At 42.4% G+C, this 18107-nt stretch overlaps 1 protein-coding gene and 1 long non-coding RNA gene across 7 annotated transcripts in view; one reads left to right on the forward strand and one right to left on the reverse strand.

Moving 5' to 3' along the window:
• Nucleotides 1-15486, reverse strand: part of LOC114932153 (uncharacterized) — a 32204-nt gene extending 16718 nt beyond the window's left edge. Inside the window, exon 1 of the long non-coding RNA XR_003819825.1 lies at nucleotides 14665-15486. This is a non-coding gene — a long non-coding RNA (uncharacterized LOC114932153). The remainder of the gene's footprint in view (nucleotides 1-14664) is intronic.
• Nucleotides 1-18107, forward strand: part of dac (dachshund family transcription factor) — a 170269-nt gene that overhangs the window by 23158 nt on the left and 129004 nt on the right. For 4 of the 6 annotated variants that reach the window (XM_029304296.2, XM_029304312.2, XM_029304290.2 and 1 more), the window contains exon 2: nucleotides 16788-16835. The exons of the other annotated variants lie outside the window; for them this stretch is intronic. In XM_029304296.2, coding sequence (XP_029160129.1) covers nucleotides 16788-16835 — 48 coding nt within the window. The remainder of the gene's footprint in view (nucleotides 1-16787; nucleotides 16836-18107) is intronic. 6 annotated transcript variants of the gene reach the window in all.

Consider the following 18107-nt stretch of genomic DNA (forward strand, 5'->3'; position numbering starts at 1 on the left):
CGGCACGCTTGACGGTACCTGAAAGAGCACCGCGCTCTATTTTCGGGCCCCGCTCCTGTCATCCTGTCGCATAATCGCCCCGCGGGTGTCACCTCGCGTTTAAAGAGGCGCCCGATTTCACGCCCCCGTCGATCGCCACGGGTGGCCGACATTTCACGGTTGCGCGACAGTCCTCGTCTGGGCGATGCCCTAAACACATTCTGAATGCTCTCTAAACCTCCTCCGGACCGCCTCTGGAATGAAAAAAAGAGAAAGAGAGAGAGATTCTGCCACTGCTTACGCGCTACTGTCATCGTCTCTGTCCCATCTGCCCTTCCTCTTCCAGTTTCTCTCTTTCTCTTGCAAATATCGCTCACGCCCCGATTATCGCGATAAATGGCGGGATTTTACGCATCCCCGAATTATCTCACAGATACACGTCGGAGAAAGAAGGCATCAGCAGGAGGGTAACTACCGGTGCGCGCGATAGTATACATGGCTTCGGTCGTACTTATTGGCATATATTGTCATCCTTTTGTCCGCGAGACATTTATTTCTTTTTTTACTCGAACGTGACAGACAGACTCTTTATATATATGAAATGTGGATAAAAAAAAATATGTTGCACTCAATTTATATTACTTTCGAACGGTATTTTATTCTTTTTCCGCGCGCGAGAATTGTTCCGACCATCGGATTTCACGATCATCCCGGTTCTTCCGCGCCGTGAGATATGTTTCATCAATCATGTCGTACTAACTCCCGCAACGTTGTTCAGCGGAATCACGCGTGCGCATCCAAGAGCGCGTGTGTGCTCGACCGGCCGATTTGCCTCGCGGAAAAGAGGAATACCCGCGCGCGTTATATCTTTTGCTCCGACAAATTGCCCTTAGCGCTATCTCATCGTAGCTTCCGGTAGCGTTGAAACTTCTGGCGCTCCCCTCGGCGTCTATACGGCGAGTAACGGGACGGGGGAAAAAGAAGGAGGGGAAAGAAAAGCAAAGAACGAGAGAAAAAAAGAATCGCTCCGTGTGTATGTTTGCCCGAGATTAACTCAATAAATAATAGCGACACGGCGGGTGTTCCGCCTCTTCGCTTTATTATCTCGAAATGCAAAGGTGTGTCTCGCTCGTCTCGAACTGGTCCACTTAGGTATATACGGTTCCTTTATTTTCCCGATCTGGATATTATTGAAATAGCGATTGTTGAAATTTTTTTGAAATAAAATCACACTGTTGTTTTATCTGGGTTAAATATTATTAGCTCTAGCGTGTTGTCTATAATGAGGAATTGCGGTAAAAAAAAATATTCGCCCTGCCTAAAACGTTGTCGCAAGATCTCTCGCGATGTGCGCGCGTTACAGACGTATATTACGAACGTCCGCTTTCCCCCGGGTCTGCCCGAGACTTGGCGCAATAATCGCGTTTAAAACGCATTCGTTTCAATCTCACTCCGGGGTGCCCGGTCGCTCGCGAGAGAGTTTCCTCTCCTTGCTCGGCTGGGCGAGAGATGAAATGGAAATGCAATAAAAAGTTGTAATCGAGAGTCGGCGTCGGTTATATACCCGGAATACCCGGGGGACCCGGATAAAAGCCGGCGCTTGTGCAGACAGAACTCTCGTTCTTCTTTCATTTTTTTTTCTCTTCCCGCGAGAGAAAAAGAGAGAAGTGAGGAAAGGAGGGGAGAGAAAGAGAGTGAAAACGCATTCGATACGGAATAATGTTGGAGTCTTATTATTTCGACGCGAAACGTCGTTCAACCTTCTGAAGAGGTCCAATTTCGCAGAGTTAATCCTTGCAAATGAACCTCGTTGCCTCGCCAATGAGATCTCGTCATCTCTTTTATTTCCCGACTTTTTATCATCGTCTCTGAACCGTATATATTATATATACTTGACGTAAACTTTTCAAACTCTGAATCTTCCGAAAAAAATTGCTTTCGCCAGAAAATCGAAACGTCTCGGCTGGACCGAAAGCCATCGGTTAGATATATTTCATCGCGTTTAATTTGTCTTCCGATGCCACTGGGAAAAAATCATTTTGACCGCGTAATGGAAGGGAAAACTGGACCTTCGACGGTCCTCTCTCGACGTTCGATTCAATTTGTCGAGAACGAGGAGGGATCTGGATCGCGGTGAGTCTGGAATTGAAACATCCGACGACGACTCGCCGTACTCGCGCGCTCGGATATTGGGAAATAAAATACCTCGCATATTTTCGTACACGTCGGAAGGTCGAGACGAGAATATTGGGGTCCCCTGGCTTCTGCTCCTTGGATTTTCGTTTTCCTGCCAGCAGCGAGAACGACGACGCCGCTGCGGAATTATAATGTGGCGGTATATACAAACGAGTTGGCGTTTTCGGTTGTAATTTATTCGAGGCCACCCCGTAATTAGCGGGACGACCCGACGGGCATACTATTCCCACTCCTGTCGCGTTCCCCGGATTCCATTTATCACAAATCAGCAGCTGCCTCGGATACCCGTGGCCCCGCTTGCGGTGTGCTGTCATGGTGTCGGACATGACATTCTGATAAAGCTCGTGAGCAAAATTAGAGTTTTGCGTTTTGTTTTTCCCGCTCCCGATACTTTGCTCGTTAATTGGAAGCGTAATCTTCATTCTCTGCCATAATATATTTTCAAACTTTTGACATGTATATAATAAAGTCGCAATATAATATCTTTTCAAATATTCGAAACAATATTGTGTAAAATTTTATAAAAGGATTTAACTTTAGATACAAGTATACTTTTTTACTCGCAATTATACGCAGAGATCGCGAATTAAAAAAAATTATATAATAAAAAAAAACCAAGTAAGATACAATTAAATAAAACTATATATTTACATTACTCCGCTTGTGTAGAATCTCGTTCTCACGGATGCATTTCGGGTGAGATAAATTTAAACGGAACGATATACGATGTGTATGGAGAGTCGGAACGAGCACGCACACCCAAAATACCCAAAGCAAATGGTAAACGCAGAGACATTATTCACGGTGTCACGCTCACCTCCTTCCGTTCCAAACACATTCGGTTGAAGGCTCGTCGAGGGTGGATCGGCGACGTGTCGCAGGATCACGCGTGATCGCGCCCGGTCGACACGGAGGAGGAATCGTCGAATAGCACCACCATTTCCTCCCGAAATTCGTCTCGCTCGCGCTTCCGCGATCGGCGATTACCGTTTCTACGTTTCTCTCTTTGTCGTCGCCGCGCGCGGAGAGCAACAGCAACAGGTGTCCGCGGGGACATTCGCAGAAACTGCGAGGGATGCGAGAGGGTGGAAACGGCGCGGGCGCTTCGAGAGAGCAAGGGAGAATGCCTCCTCTTTATTTATGAGCTTTTTATTCGACTTGTTGAGCTCTCGCTCTCGCCCTCCTCTTTCTCTCTCTCTTTCTCTCACTCTTTTTTTTTTTTCGTCGTTTTCCTTTTTCGTCCTCTCGACGAACGCGAATACGAATCCACAGAGAGAAAGAGAGACAGAGGGAATGGGAAAAAGGGCGTAAAGTACGCGTGGCGGCACTCTTCCGCCCCGAGAGAGGGTGCCGGAAATCTCTCGTTTGCCGGGGGCGGAAAAAAATGCGACATTTTTCCGCGTAGCTGGTAGGGTCGCGCCTGCCGATTTTTCGCAAAAGAGACAGAGTGACAAAGTCACACGGCTCTCTTATCCGCGTAAGCCGAATATACGTGTATGTGTATACGCCGAGCTGTTGAGCGCAATTAATTGTTTCGAGACATTATCTTCCCTCCGACTCCGTTTAACGATTTAAATGCCGACTTCGTGCCTTATTCGAGATTGCGTTAACGTGCGTTTGGATGAAAAATTCATAGATATATTTAACAAATAATAAGATGCAATTTAATTCGACCAAAAACTGGCTATTCATTTATTGAAAATAAGTACACACTACGTTTCGACCCACATTGTGGTTCACAAGTGTTGTTCTTAGCAATTACACTCTCTTCAGCAATTACATTAATTAAAAATAGAAACATGAAAGTTGTCCTGTCATATCGACAATCTGTTAGCTACTGTAGACTAGTATACTAGTCATAGACAACTTTCATGTTTCTATTTTTAATTAATGTAATTGCTGAATAAGAACAACACAATTGAAAAGGACCACAATGTGGGTCGAAACGTAGTGTGTGCTTATTTTCAATAAATGAATAGCCAGTTTTTGGTCGAATTAAATTGCATCTTATTATTTGTGAAAATTTTATCACTGGCGATCAACAATTAAAATTGTGAAGATATTTAACAAAACTATACAAGAGATTGCCGCGGTCGAACCATCCGCTTGACCCGAATACCAACGCGCGCGCCTTTAATACGCGGTTATAGCTCTCTTCACCGAGATAAGGATAATAAAACGGCCAGGTCTTTGCACAATATTCGCCAACTATCTGCGCATAATAAACGTCGGTGGAGGGAATCTTCTCGCACACATACACAGGCGAGAAAGAGAGATTAAATTTGCCTCTAAACGAAGCGCGCGATCTTTTAACGATTCTCCGATCGCGCGCAGGTGTAATAAAATGTTCAACTCCGTTATCCGGAATCGCCGTACGAATCTCCGGTGAAATCAAGTAACGTTTGCGCGCGGCCGATATGCTGCTGCATCCAGGAGTCGGGTCTGGCAGATCGTGACAACGATACCGATCCAAACGCCACCGACAAAAGGCAGCCCGGGGCAAGGAAGGGGAAGACTAGAGACTCCTTGGAATCCCGTCGGTTATTTTCGAAGAATATTCTCTCTTGTAGGTTTTTCTACCTCCTCCCCTCTCGTAAGTCCATCGGGTTTCAGGTATTATAACACTTAGCCTCGGCTACCCGCGTTGCGAGTTCTTCAGGTATACACAATACCGATTTCTCTCTTTCTCTTTCTCTCTCGACAACGCGGAGAGGAGATAGATACGATTTAGGCGTAATCCGTCAAAGAGTTCTTTCAACGTCCGCCAGAACGTTTTATCTATGATCTCCATTAAAGTTCAGTTAACGCCCTCTTAGCCCTCTTTCGTTTTCCCAGTCCAGAACCCCCTTCTTCTTTCTCTTCTTCTTCTGGTCTTCTTCGTCTTTCTCTCTCTTCTCTCTCTCTCTCTCTCTCTGCGTTTTCTCTTGACGAGAGCGGATACGGATTTCAACCGGGGCTTCTCTCTTCTCCTCCGATGATTCCTTTCAAAATGCGTTTTCGCGTTTATACGTCATTATTATCGCCCCGTTACAGCATTCAATATGAACGCTCATTTTTCCCTCCGCGTTTTATACATCCTAACGTGCACATGTTAAAAGAGTATATGCATTTCAGTTTTTATGTTAAGACTACTTTCTACATTTGTCTCTCTGTGTGACGCTTTCTTTAAGATGTAAAAATATTGCAGAAAGAAATGTCTCCGTTTCTTTCTTGCTCCACTTTTTTTTTTGTAATATATAACAGAACATTTGTTGTAAGATATATGAAAGTCTGCAATAATACACGTTCTAGCGAGAAATCGAGCGATCAGCCGCACTCCGTGCGTTAAATCAGATGTCGGATGAATCGTAATCTCTAGAAACAACGTCCGAGTTTTATGTACAACTTCCGTCCACGTCCAATTTCCTTCGGATTTTTATACACGCCCGATAGTCACACGCAATAGCGGAGTAGTAAAAAAATAACACGTGATTTCTCTCTCTCTTACAACGATCTTTAGATTTGTGCGTCATTTTCAGCGCGAGGAATGCTAACGATGGACAGTATACTCGCGTTTCTCCGACGCGCGGCCTCATCTTTAACGTTTCGACTTCTCGAGGTGTTTCGAAACAGAGCGTGGAGAGAGCGATATTCGGGCGCCGATGCCGAGGCATTGTATATAATTAAAACCTCGTGAATAAAGCAAAACGCAATCTCCCCGGCTCGCGCGGAGGCGCGTCGTTTAATTTCACGTTCATTACGTCGCGAATGCGTATGTGCGTGCTTGCTAGCGTGCGTGTACACGCGCTCTGCTCTCTACTCCGAGGGGGCGCGTCTCTCGACACGAGCGCGCAACCCTTCCTTCTTAGATGTAGCCCTCTGGAAAACACCGTCTCTCGTCCCTTCGAGCGACTCTCTGTTACTTCACTCGCGACGACCCCATCCCTCCGCACTCGAAAACCTATCGGGTTACCTCCGACATAATTCCGTTAATTATGATTTCGTAGGATGATTTTCCGTCGACTCGAACGAGCGCAGTTCTGCGATTCTACCCTCTCTGCCTCCGCTGGGAAAATTATTATTTGACGCGCCGCGCCTGTAATGTATCGCTATGTAACGCGAGTAGAGAGTAAACGTACCCCTACGCACCCTATATACACTATTATTCCGATCCCGATCATTTTCTACTGTCTCCGTCATTGTAGCAGAGAATTATCCATTTTGTATTCTATCGAAAGATCGTCTCGAGTAAACCCGAAGGAAAATTTCAATTGCTTTTATATATATTTCTCCGTCTTGATTTATTCCGTGATTGCTATACTTCATTATATTATGTGTGTGACAGCTTCTCTTCATTTCGAATACTCGCTCCGTATCGTAGGCGCGACTGTGGAAAATCGGGAAACGGGTTAATCGCGACAAGCGGAACAGGCGACGGTAGGTGGTACCAATTTAAACCTCATAAATGCAAAATCGCGCGATGATTGCGTTCATAAAGGCTTCAGTGTTAGTGCGCGTAGCGTCTTGGCGATCTCTCCACGGCGTTCTCTCGCGACGCTTCTCTTGCCGGGATAATTTACATTGATATTTATGCCGTGTCATAACCGAACCCACGCTCGGGGGGGTTGCGAAACGGATTCGTACAGCTAATCCCCGCCTTGCCGGGGGGTTGTTTTAATTGAAATCTTACTCGGTTCCTCGGATTCGCGAGAGCGAGGGACGACCAGAAGACGATGCACTCCACGAAAAGGGGTTAACGAGGGAGCCTTGCGCGTGCCGGGATCGCTCACTCTACACACCGTATACTAGAATCACGCGGATACTAGAATCTAATTTCCCATTAACCAAAGATATCACATCGCACGAATTTCTGAAAATAAATGTCGCACAGTTTCGAGAATTTATCGCTTAATTGTAATTTTGTTCTCGAGTATGTATCTCATATTTTGAAGACGTACAAACGTGGTGATGAAATGAACCTCGATTTGTAGGAGAGCAACGTATAAGTGCGATACGACTTGGAATTACTTTAACAGAACGCGTTCGGTCTTCCCTTCGATAATCCGGCGGCGCTGTACATGAGTAATTCAGAATGCTCTTGGCGAATTTCTGAAAATAAATGTCGCACAGTTTCGAGAATTTATCGCTTAATTGTAATTTTGTTCTCGAGTATATATCTCATATTTTGAAGACGTACAAACGTGGTGATGAAATGAACCTCGATTTGTAGGAGATCAACGTATAAGTGCGATACGACTTGGAATTGCTTTAACAGAACGCGTTCGGTCTTCCCTTCGATAATCCGGCGGCGCTGTACATGAGTAATTCAGAATGCTCTTGGCGAATTTCCGCGGGCCAGCGCGCTTACTTTTTCGCCGAAACGGCGAAAGTTGAGCAATTCCGCGAGATCATGCCGCGCGCCGAAATGTCAACCGCGAGACCACTAAAGCGAGAGAAACTTTTAATTCGTTCATTTCGTCGGGCTCAAAGGGTCGGCGAATGAGACTTATTAAAATTTATACGAGCAATCCACGCGCGTACAACCAGTCGTCTCCTTCCCTGGATCGCGCGAGTCTTCTCGGATCTACGAAAGATTCTCTTATTTGCAGTGGGAAATAAGACGACCCAAGTTCACCATCTTGCGATCGAAATCACTATTTATGCTATAATACAAATTTAATATTTCTGTCAAATCTTTATTATATAAAAATTACGCAATTGTAGAAATCTTTTTCCCGAGTTTTTTTTTCAAAAATCAAGACAAAGTTTCGTAGAACCGCGCTTGATTATATAGAAGATCGAATCTCTCGCTGTGTACTTTTTATTTCTGTAATAGTGTATAATGTTCGAAAGAAAAGGAAGAGGAAGTTAGAAGATAAGGCATAAAAGCGGTCTTCGTTCTCGAGAAATTACACTTTTACTTTAATCTGCGAGACAATACCGCGGGCGACTGTGGCCGGGAGTAAAGGGCTGCGTTCGCATCGACCCTTCCCTCTCCCTCGTACCTTATATATATATATATATATATATATATATACTTTCTCTTTCTTTCTCCGGGGGTCTCTTCTTCTCGAGCGTGCTAATACTTTTCAAGGGGTTAAAATCTAATTCCTGCAACCCTTCTATACATAGCATCGCACAGATCCTCCCGCCTTCCTCTTCTTCTTCTGTTTTTTTTTTCTTTGCGTCGTCGACGGCGAGAAAGCGCTTCGCTCCCAATAGACATAATAAAAACGCCATCTGAAATATGCATCCCTTAATAAAACTGTCCAATTAGCCGAGAATGGAATTAAGTATTTAGGGGGTGTCGGAGAGAAGACTTTTGCCTGGTTCTCAGGTGCTCTCGCGAAAACCCTTTCGCGAAAAGATTACGTTTCCCCTTTGACCATCGCGTAGAACGTAGAACGAGAGAGGGGGGGAAGGGGAAGTGCGAGGGAAACGATATTTCGTCCTGGACAGGAGTTGAATTATTTATAACGCTGAGATTCCTCCGCTCGGTCGTGCTTTCGGCGTCGATTTATTTATCGTCGAGCCGTGATTCGCTCGTGTCGTTGAGATTTATTCGGATCGAACAAATTTCCTCGAATCTACGTGTGTTGATGTAATGAAACTTTTCTACGAGATAACGAGTGTTGAACGAGTCGAAACAAGGACATTGTTATTCTTCAAACGCGAATCATCGCGTAACGCGAGCCAACCCTTCGTGTCTCGAGGAAGACAGCAAAACGCGGCAGGGACAGGATGGTCATTTATAAAATTAAATCCCTGGAATATTTCAGTCGTACAAATCCCACCTCCACATTGGTATAGGTACGAAGGGCGGCGGTCAGGCAATCGTAAAAATTCCACGGGGTCTGGATGCATTGGAAATCCACGTAATTAACCGAAGGAATTTCAGAGTGTACGCCGGGGAGTCGATTAAAAACGCGAGCAACGCCTACAGTTAAACGGTAGGGAAATTTTTCGCGCGTTCTCACTCTTTCCCTCTCTCTCTCTCTCTCTCTCTCTGTATTTTTTTCCTCTTTCTCTCTCCCATCTTTTCGCTCGTTCTCTTGCACCTTCACCCTCGATCCGTCCGCGCGCGTTTCTCGCTTTTTTTTTTTTTTTTTTTTCGTAGTCGCTGCTTCTGCTCTATACTGCCATGCCGCCGTGTACATTTTTTCGGCTTCGATTAAAAAATACTTCGGACCAATTATTCCGCAACACCCGTCCGGCGGTCTTTCGCGCCGCCATTCTCCGTTCGGCCGCTCTTCCCTTTTCTCATTTTTTTATCATCACTTACGACTTTTTTTTTCTTTCCAATCTTCACGTTTCTCGCTCCGTTGTCGTTATAAAATCGACGACGTGCGTTGAAAAAAAAAAAACCCGGGGGTCGCAGGCGCGCGCTTTCCGCTCGATTTTCTTCCGGCTTTTTCCCGACGAACGAGATTGACGAATGGCGATTCGCGAGAAGAGGGCCAATTATGTAAATAATCGAGCAGCTTATTTGTATACGCTCGCGCGATGCACCGGCGTCATTAATCGTCGTCCTCGAGCATTTCGCGAGGCGACTATAATTAATACAAATCGTTATGCAGCGTGCTCGAGAAACGCCACAAAGTGGCGTAAGGAAGGGAAAAGAGAGAGAGAGATGGTTCGAGGGGCGTCGTTGTATGTACCGTGGCTGCGGAGAACGAGAATCCAACGTCATTCGAAGTAAATTTATACGACTAATACACCGCTGCCGGAGGTCTTAATATCCAGCGGGGCGCGCGATGAAAGCAGGCGAGTTTAAAAAGTGCAATATCATGGAATACATAAATGCGAGATGAGGCCATTTGAATGAAAAACAAATAAATTCCGCCGGCGGACTCCAGCCGGATCGTGTGTATCCAATTTCGTTTTCACGCCGGTTTCATTTATTTTAGCCGCGCAGCCACGCGTCTCTCTCTCTTTCTCTCTCTCTGTCTCTCTTTCTCTCTTTCTCTCCGCAAGCTCATTTGGATTTATCATATAATTACAGTACGCGCCTAGTATATAATTATACATCGCCGAATAAATCGCGACTTGCGATTCAGATCGTGACGCGTCCGTTTCCTATCATTATAATACGAGAGAGAGAGAGAGAGAGGGACGGGATTATACATATAGATAATAATCAATTATTGATGCAGTTATCTGTCTAATATCTCATGCTCTGGAGACAAGGGACAGGGAAGTCGACGATCGATCGGGGTAATTGAATATCTTTTTTTTTTTTTTTTCTCGCACGGTATCAAACCGATATACGATGCATCATGCGTGCGAACACGCGTGTAACTGTATCGTATCCCGGTAGATTTCGTATTACGACGATGAACCCCTCCGTGCGCGGGCGAGAGAGCGTGCTACTTTCGATGGATGCTCACTCGATATGACACGATACGAGTATTCTGGGGATCGAGATAAAGGAATCGAGTGGGCAGAACGTGACGAGACAATGGATCGCCGATCCACTAGCCGTAATACAATCGCATCAGCATCTCGCCGTATTGTTTGCCTCGCTTTGATATCAGCCCCGAGCTCTCGATTCTTCTTTTCCTCGTTGGCCGCGGGTTCTTTCTTTTCCCAAAGATCATCTCCGGCCTTCTCTCCTTTTTTTTTCTTCAGCCCTCTCTCTCTCTCTCTTTCCCGTCTTCCCTCTTCCCGAATCTCGCCGCCGGCGGAATCCTCCTCGTAATTAACCTCGCAAAAGTAACGCTAATTACGGCCGAGTTCTACTTATCTCGCCTCGCGTCAACCTCGCAGAGTCGCACTCTCCTGCGAACTTTTTTTCTTCTTCCACTCGCTTTATTATCCGGAGGAAAAACTCGAAAGCGAGAAAGACTGCAAGCACGCGGAATCATACATAATGCATAATTTTCAACAAAAAACTTGTGAACAGATTTGTAAGACGTATATATAAGCGCGCACGTAAGACTGACATACATAGATAAAATAATATATCTTGGCGAAATTAGCATATTATATCATTAACGAAAAGAGGGGATAGAAAGAGAGAGAGATGAAGACGATGCATTTAAGCGGGAAAAGAGCGAGAAGGGTGTTTTGCACGAGCTCGAGAAAGAGATCGATGATCTGTGAGTGGGAGAGAGAGAGAGAGAGTGAGACGAAGTAAACATGAGCTCTCCGGTGAAGTCCGTATAGATAATAAGACGCGATAAATTCGTAACATTACCACATGAATATCCGCGATGTGGGCGTACGGCCTCGCCACTGGCACAGAAATGCAGAGCGCATCAATTAAAAAGGCAGCAGAGAGAAAGAGAGAGATTATATATGGCTTGTGAATGCGCGCATCCTGGTACATCTAATTCGCGCACTCTCACGCCTGTTTTCAAATGCCAAGCTACGAATGTGTAGCCTGAGAATGCTCATCGTGCCCGTGTCAAAAGAGACGACCTATTATGAGAATGGAAATAAAAAATTAAACATCGCGTTTCTTTTCCTCGACGATTGATATAAATTAAACAAGAGAGAGAGAGAGAGAGAGAGAGAGAGGGGGCTGTAAATTTAATAATACGATTCATTTTTCTCGACGTCCGGTTGCATTTAACACGGGGCGAAGTTTCCTTCGAGTGGAAATTCGACAGTAGCTCTCTCGAGGAGAAGATCGAAGATCGATGATTTCGAAGATGAAACCAGCAACCCATTTCACTCACGCTAGACTGAATCAGCATTCCGCCGAAGGCGGCAGAAGGTGAGGAGAGATGCGTTCGTTCGTCTTTGGATATCGTATTGGTAGCGTGTATATACGCGCGTCTCCCGTTCGCGTTATCGAAGGGGTGGGAAAGAGAGCGATCTTGGAGATTAAACGATCGGATTCCGCCGTATCCTTTTCCCCCTCGATCCGCGGAAGCCGGTGGCGGTGCCCTCCCGGGGCCAACAAATTAGTACAATTAGAATCCCTCAAAGAAAATTGATAAATTCCAGCGGAACAATTTCGCGACTCATTTCACTAGGGCGCCCTTTGTTATGCCCTCCGCGGATATCCGGCGAAAACTTATCGCGACAAATGGCCGCGAAATTAACAACAAATTGAGAGCTCATTTTTATCCAGACTCGGTTTTCCTCTCTTTCTTTCTTTCTGCTAATTTTGTTACATTATATACCATATATGAAGAATTGAGTTTTGATCTTGGTATATTAGATGAATTGTCCGAGAAGATTCGCTCATTCTTCGCCCATTCTTCTTGCGCGTTCTTCACGGACTGATCGCAACACCGTTTCCAAGAGCGTGCGAAGTAACGAGTTCTTTGCCTACCGTGCGAATGCGCTTTAATACAGCGCGCTCTTATCCGAACGAGATCGTCGGCGGCCACGCAGGAAAAGAAATTAAAAGACTCGGCCGACAATCGGACGGACGAGGGCACCAGCAAGGAGTGTGCGCTGCGTGCACACGGGTGTTCTTTTAATTGTATGCACGTAGAAGGCGAAGACCGCTAATTTCAGCCTGCCTGCCTAACATCCGCGATAGTCATTAATTCGCTCCGCGAGAGAGGAAGCGAGAAAACATCGATCTCCTCGCGATGTGTTTATATCCGACGACAGCCGCTTCATTTTTTTACGCCAGAGAGCGACGACTCGGTCTTCTCTAGCTACACTTTAGCGGGATTCGAGGATCCTAGAAGTACCCGACCCTCGGGTTTCTACCCTTTCGGGGCCCTTGCCCTCGTCGCGTCCACCCCCATCCCCTGCTTCTTTGCCCCGAATTTCTCCTTCGCTACGCTCCACCGCCGCTTCCGCGGAGCACGGCAAACATTAAGAGCCTCTAGATTTATTTATAACTACATTTACGCGCATGCCAACCACCCCGGCAACTCCTTCCTCCTTCTTCTCGACCCCTGCGAACCGCCACTCCGAATTATTGCGTTTATGCGAACGCAAGGGGTAAGATGCTCCGCGTTTCTCCGCTTTCGCGGCGCACTTTGCCGCACGAGGGTGCCTCTGCCGTCTTCGAGAAATTTACAAAGTTCCAATAAAGTTCGCGGCTTTTATCGAGTTGAACCACGTCGCTTCGACGCCGACATTCGCATTAACTCTTTAATTACGGAGTTTCGTGGAAAAAGTCGAGTCGAGAAAACACCGAGTCATCATCGATTGAAATCGCTCGCGAAATAAGAGAATTAATAGTTTCTCGCCTTTTCCATTTTTATTAAAAAAAAAAAAGAAAAAAAAAGATAAACGCATGAAGCTGCCACTTGATTTATCTCTCAGCTGGCTTCGTATAAACGCGGACATAAATACCCGGAGCGACTCGCTTTATTTCGAAGGTCTTTATTAACCCGACGAGTAATCAAGATCAATGTGCGAGAGACGACTGTATATACGAAGCTACACCGGTGCGACAAGAGTCGACTCTCAACGTTCCTATCTTCCGCGAGAACTTTTCCCGGTTGACGGCCCGTTGCTGATGTTGATATATATCGTCGGTTATATGAGCCCTTCTCTCGCGCTGTGCGCTACTGCTGCTGCTGGTGGACTCGAGGATTCCCCTGCGTACGGCGCCGCTTGTACTTACATCACGCTACCGCCTCACGGAGAATTATTTGAGCTTTATATCAAACCTTACGACGCCGCTCAACCCGAGGAATCTAATTTGAATAATACACAACTCCGTCGAGAATACTAACTCGTGCAATGCGCGCGTTGTATACGCGATGTTCTTCGGAGCATTTGCTAAATCCGAGAACGACGATTCTTTGTTTACAAACTTTATTATTTTTTCTTCTACAACTTTGTATTAATCTGGTATTTCCATCACGAGAAATCAAATTGAAAGGTATTATTTTTTTTGTTTATTCGTTACAAGTGTTTATCGGAAGCGGAGCTAATGTCGAGTTAGCATTTTCCTTTTTGATTCTCAATTTCTGCTGGTTAGGAAGAATAATTTTAGAATTTGTGATTCACAGAGCGACAATTTAAGAGTTTCACGTACCGATATCTAATATAATATTTCATTCGAGATATAAAATAATTTAACATTTACTGGGATGCACAACAGCGGAATTGCAGAACGCATACAACATTGATTTGTTGAAAATGTAAATATATTCAAATTATGTAAAACAATGTCTAGAATAATTAATATTTTAGAAACTAATTATTGCGCACAATTAAATATTTATATTCATGTTAAATATTTATATTTTTGAATAAATATATACTTATATTAATAAAAATTATACAGAAATTTCGAAAATAATTTCCAGATATTTTTATGAAATATGCAATAGAAAAAGTCAATTCTTATATAAATGATTGAAATATATCGAAATATATTATATATATATATATTTATTTATTTGAAAATATTAATTATTATAAATATTTTGTTAGCATTTTAAATACTTTAAATATTTTAAAATAAAATCTAGAATATTTTATACGCACATATTATTTTACATAGTGATGTAGAGCCACGAAAATAAGCGAACAATTAATTTTATTAGTAAGACAAATAATAAATTAATAAAATTTTAAATCGCTCACCCCATGGTTGCTCCATGGCTCGATGCCTTATCAGATCTCTTCCTCTCTTGTGTTTGTTCTTTGCTGCTCCTTCATATTCACAGGACACTCATTCGCGAAAACACGATTAATTACGCGCGTGCACTATTTAACAGAATACAACGGTCACGCGGCACTTTATATAACACTTTCGATGTTAATCGTACATGACGCGCACTTTATTTTATATTATGACAAGAGGATAATCACAGTTAAACACGAAGCTGCGATTCGTTCGGAAAATCACGCGATTAAATTCACACAATGCTATCTCTGTGGTTAATTAACTAAATAGTATACGCACGCTCTTTTACAACGATATTACTATCTCTCATTATAATACAAGCGAATAGATGAAGTAAAAATCAAAAGTAAATATTCATAGAATATATAATATTCAAGAATCGTTTTGTCGATTTGAATGTAAAATTCATATATCAACACATGTTTCAATAATCAAACGCCGAAATTATAAAATTGATAAATATTGTTTATTCAAGTATTCGGCGTTAATTAACAACTTATTAAACGCGTCGAATCAATTCGATATCAATTGATATCCGCGAAATTTTGTCAATGACTGAAAAATTCGAAAAAACAATATCGACAATTTTATTACTACGAAGCATTAATTACGCGAATCAATGGACAGTTGAGATGCGATAATCACAAAAATTAATTAGATTTGACAGTTTGATAATCTCTAAATAATGATAATTGTAATATAAACATAGAAAGAATGATTATTTGTCGCGATCGTACATACTTTGAGAGATAATACGCAGTTCGATGTTGTTCGTTCGAGTCTCATCGCACGAATGACAGATCATCGTGCGTGTACGTGCGAATGTCAACAACATTGTCGCACGTAGACAAAAGGGTTCATTATTGTATTATTATCTCTCCAAGTACGAACGATAAAAGAGTACGAAATAATCATACGTTCTATTATTACAATTTGCGATTATCAAACTGCATGACGAATAATTTTTACAATCAGTTTCACGTCTCACTTGCCATTAATTTGCGTAGTCTCGAATTATATCATGCGCATAGTATCATTAAAATTGTTTGATTGTTTCGTTTTGGAATTTTTCAGTCATTAACGAAACATCGCAAGTAAATAAATCGAATTGGTTAATTGACGTGTTGCGTTTAATAAGTACATTTGGTATTAACATCATTATTTTAATAAAACGTGTGTCTTTTATATGATTTATTTTTGTTCTAAATCTATCACGCAAATCGTTAAAACGACGGCGAGATATATTCTGAGATATTATATTCTACCTATGTTTCATTTTAACTTGTAAATCTATTCGCTTGTGTTATAATGAGACAATTAATTTTTTTTGTAAAATGCGTGCGCATACTATTTAATTAACAACAGAGATAGCATTGTATGAATTTATTCGCGCGATTTTCCGAACGAATTGCAGCATCGTCTAACTTATTCTCCTGTCACAATATAAAATAAAATGTGGGTTATGTGCGATTAATATCGGGAGTGTTATGTGTAAAGTGCCGCACGATCGTGGCATTTTGTTGAATAATGCGTGATTGTAATTAATTGTGTTTTTACGAGTGTGAATGCCTAGAAGGAACAGCAAAGAACAAACAAAAGAGAAAAAGGAGCTTGAAAAGGCATCGGGGCAATGGATAGAATAATCAGAGTGAGCTATTTAATTTAGTTAATTTTATTATTTCTATTATTTATAAAATTAAATGTTTGCTTAGTATCGCGATAGTTTTCATTCATTTTACAACACTGTGCGTATAAAATATCTTAGATTTTATTTTAAACTATTTAAAGTAATTAAACACTAATAAAATATTCATAATAATAAAATTTTTATATAAATATGTAAAATATTTCAATATTGTTTTAGATTTATAATTATTTAGATAAAACAACAAGTCTTTATTTTGCATATTTTATCAAAATTGATATTTAAAAAAAATTTCCAAAAAGTCTATCATTTTTTCCATCAGATATTTATTTGAAGAGACGAATAAAAATTTAATTGTGTGCAATAATTATTTTTTGAAATGTTAATTATTTAGGGCATTATCTTATATAATTTAAATATATTTGTATTTTACAGATCAACTTGGTATTCTTCAGCTCCGTCGTTGCGCATTACATCGTACCGGTAAGTGATAAATTATTTTTTATTTTAATTTCTCAAAGTAATAGAATATTATTGATCATAGAGGTATATTTTATATCATTACATAAAGATTTTAATTTTAATGATGTCGCACAGTTAAACTTTTTGCATTATTCCTACTATAAAAAGTATTTATATTCGCAAAATAAAATACTACAGCAAAAAATTCTTGAAAAATTCAAGAATTCAAATAAAAAATTCAAGAGTTCAATAATAAATAAGCACTTAATTATTAGATTTGATATTTCGAATAAAAGTGCCAAGTTAACGAAGATTTTTCCGTAAATTGCTTAGTATATTAATATATTTTTTTGAATACTTTTTATACAAAGACTTTTGGAATACGGCGAGCTCGTTTATCGACTAGCTAAAGGTTGTGGGTGAGAGATTAAAATTTGCGTTGAGTGCACGAGGACGGTGACACGAGGTCGCTTTTTCGAACAAAGAAAGCCGGTCGTTGACATTCTTCACTTTCATCGCGCTTTCTTCGAAAACGGGGCTAATGCGACTTTGATATCGGCGGAGATCCGATGGTCCAAGAATAAAATAACGTATGGCACGATTATCTCGCGTCGAAGACCCGGACCAAAGGCATCATAGACGTCGTGCATCGATTACCGCATACGCGTTGCAAGCTTCACGCTTGAGAGGCGCATCTCGCGCAGCTTCGCTCGTTCGACGCTCTCTTCTCTCGCTGAAGACAGCCGAATCGAATTTGCAAACTTGCAGATTGGATTCCAACTTGCCTATTATAGGGTGCGTCTGTTCCGGTTAAAAGCTGGGGGCAAGGGAATTAATGTCGATACGCTAAGGAAGGCCGGAGGATTACTCCAAAGGCCCGTATCTCATTGTCTTAGATGTTGCTCCCTGCCCTGTACATTCGATCCTCCCTCCTTTTCCTCGTCGTCGTCGTCGCCGCCGCCCTTCAGTCTCTTGCTTCTTATATGAACAAGTTAAACGCGCGAAGTAAATATTAACGTAAATCTTAATAATTATCTTTTTTCTTAAAGAGTAATTACAAATCTTATTCCCGATTCTAAACAAACTTTCTACCTATGCAATTCCCTTGTCGTCTTCATTTACCGCTTCTTCGCCTCTCCGAACAACTCGCGGAAACTTTGTAATGCATTTTATTTATTCACAAAGGCAAATACTCATTTACGGCAGAGACACGGTGAACGTTTCGCGGCTAGCAAAGTCACTGCACGAGAGTACACTCGCAGTCACTTTATCCTCGGCCGCCAGAAAGGAGAG

The sequence above is a fragment of the Nylanderia fulva genome, unplaced genomic scaffold (assembly GCF_048542155.1).
Source record: "Nylanderia fulva isolate GAGA-0341 unplaced genomic scaffold, ASM4854215v1 Scaffold23, whole genome shotgun sequence".
In the NCBI taxonomy this organism is placed as follows: Eukaryota; Metazoa; Arthropoda; class Insecta; order Hymenoptera; family Formicidae; genus Nylanderia; species Nylanderia fulva.